The sequence below is a fragment of the Monosiga brevicollis genome, genomic scaffold, assembly GCF_000002865.3.
Source record: "Monosiga brevicollis MX1 MONBRscaffold_5 genomic scaffold, whole genome shotgun sequence".
Taxonomy (NCBI): Eukaryota; class Choanoflagellata; order Craspedida; family Salpingoecidae; genus Monosiga; species Monosiga brevicollis.
Window position 1 is genome coordinate 501,374 of NW_001865042.1, and position 1,561 is coordinate 502,934.

The 1,561-nt window shown below is 58.1% G+C and overlaps 1 protein-coding gene across 1 annotated transcript in view; it reads left to right on the forward strand.

Moving 5' to 3' along the window:
- MONBRDRAFT_6677 (uncharacterized protein) overlaps window positions 1-1,561 on the forward strand; it is a gene marked incomplete at both ends in the record, with an annotated part of 23,353 nt that overhangs the window by 6,435 nt on the left and 15,357 nt on the right. Inside the window, 2 exons of the mRNA XM_001744046.1 lie at window positions 114-686; window positions 801-1,523. Coding sequence (XP_001744098.1) covers window positions 114-686; window positions 801-1,523 — 1,296 coding nt within the window. The remainder of the gene's footprint in view (window positions 1-113; window positions 687-800; window positions 1,524-1,561) is intronic.

Sequence of the window (1,561 nt, forward strand, 5' to 3'; positions counted from 1 at the left end):
TGCTTGACGTACTAGAGGTTGAGCTGGTCGAGCTCGTCGAGCTAGTAGAGCTGGTCGAGCTGGTCGAGCTGGTCGAGGTGGGCTCTTCAGTTGATGTGCTTGACGTACTAGAGGTTGAGCTGGTCAAGCTCGTCGAGCTAGTAGAGCTGGTCGAGCTGGTCGAGGTGGGCTCTTCAGTCGATGTGCTCGACGTGCTTGACGTACTAGAAGTTGAGCTGGTCGAGCTAGTAGAGCTGGTCGAGCTGGTAGAGGTGGGCTCTTCAGTTGATGTGCTTGACGTACTAGAGGTTGAGCTGGTCGAGCTCGTCGAGCTAGTAGAGCTGGTCGAGCTGGTCGAGGTGGGCTCTTCAGTCGATGTGCTCGACGTGCTTGACGTACTAGAAGTTGAGCTGGTCGAGCTAGTAGAGCTGGTCGAGCTGGTCGAGCTGGTAGAGGTGGGCTCTTCAGTTGATGTGCTTGACGTACTAGAAGTTGAGCTGGTCGAGCTAGTAGAGCTGGTCGAGCTGGTAGAGCTGGTCGAGGTGGGCTCTTCAGTTGATGTGCTTGACGTACTAGAGGTTGAGCTGGTCGAGCTCGTCGAGCTAGTAGAGCTGGTCGAGCTGGTCGAGGTGGGCTCTTCAGTCGATGTGCTCGACGTGCTTGACGTACTAGAAGTTGAGCTGGTAGAGCTGGTCGAGCTGGTAGAGGTGGGCTCTTCAGTTGATGTGCTTGACGTACTAGAAGTTGAGCTGGTCGAGCTAGTAGAGCTGGTCGAGCTGGTAGAAGTGGGCTCTTGAGTTGATGTGCTTGAAGTACTAGAGGTTGAGCTGGTCGACGTCGTGCTCGAGGTCGAGCTCGTGGAGCTGGTCGACGTCGTGCTAGACGTGCTCGATGTGCTTGACGTACTGGACGTACTGGACGTGCTCGAGCTGGATGACATGCTCGACGTCGAGCTGGTCGAGGTCGTGCTAGACGTACTGGATGTGCTAGACGTGCTCGAGGTCGAGCTCGTGGAGCTGGTCGACGTCGTGCTCGAGGTCGAGCTCGTAGAGCTGGTCGAGGTCGTGCTAGACGTGCTCGATGTGCTTGACGTACTGGACGTACTGGACGTGCTCGAGCTGGACGACGTCGTGCTCGAGGTCGAGCTCGTGGAGCTGGTCGACGTCGTGCTAGACGTGCTCGATGTGCTTGACGTACTGGACGTACTGGACGTGCTCGAGCTGGACGACGTGCTCGACGTCGAGCTGGTCGAGGTCGTGCTAGACGTACTGGACGTGCTAGACGTGCTCGAGGTCGAGCTCGTGGAGCTGGTCGACGTCGTGCTAGACATGCTCGATGTGCTTGACGTACTGGACGTACTGGACGTGCTCGAGCTGGACGACGTGCTCGACGTCGAGCTGGTCGAGGTCGTGCTAGACGTACTGGACGTGCTAGACGTGCTCGACGTCGAGCTCGTGGAGCTGGTCGACGTCGTGCTCGAGGTCGAGCTCGTGGAGCTGGTCGACGTCGTGCTAGACGTGCTCGATGTGCTTGACGTACTGGACGTACTGGACGTGCTCGAGCTGGACGACGTCGTGCTCGA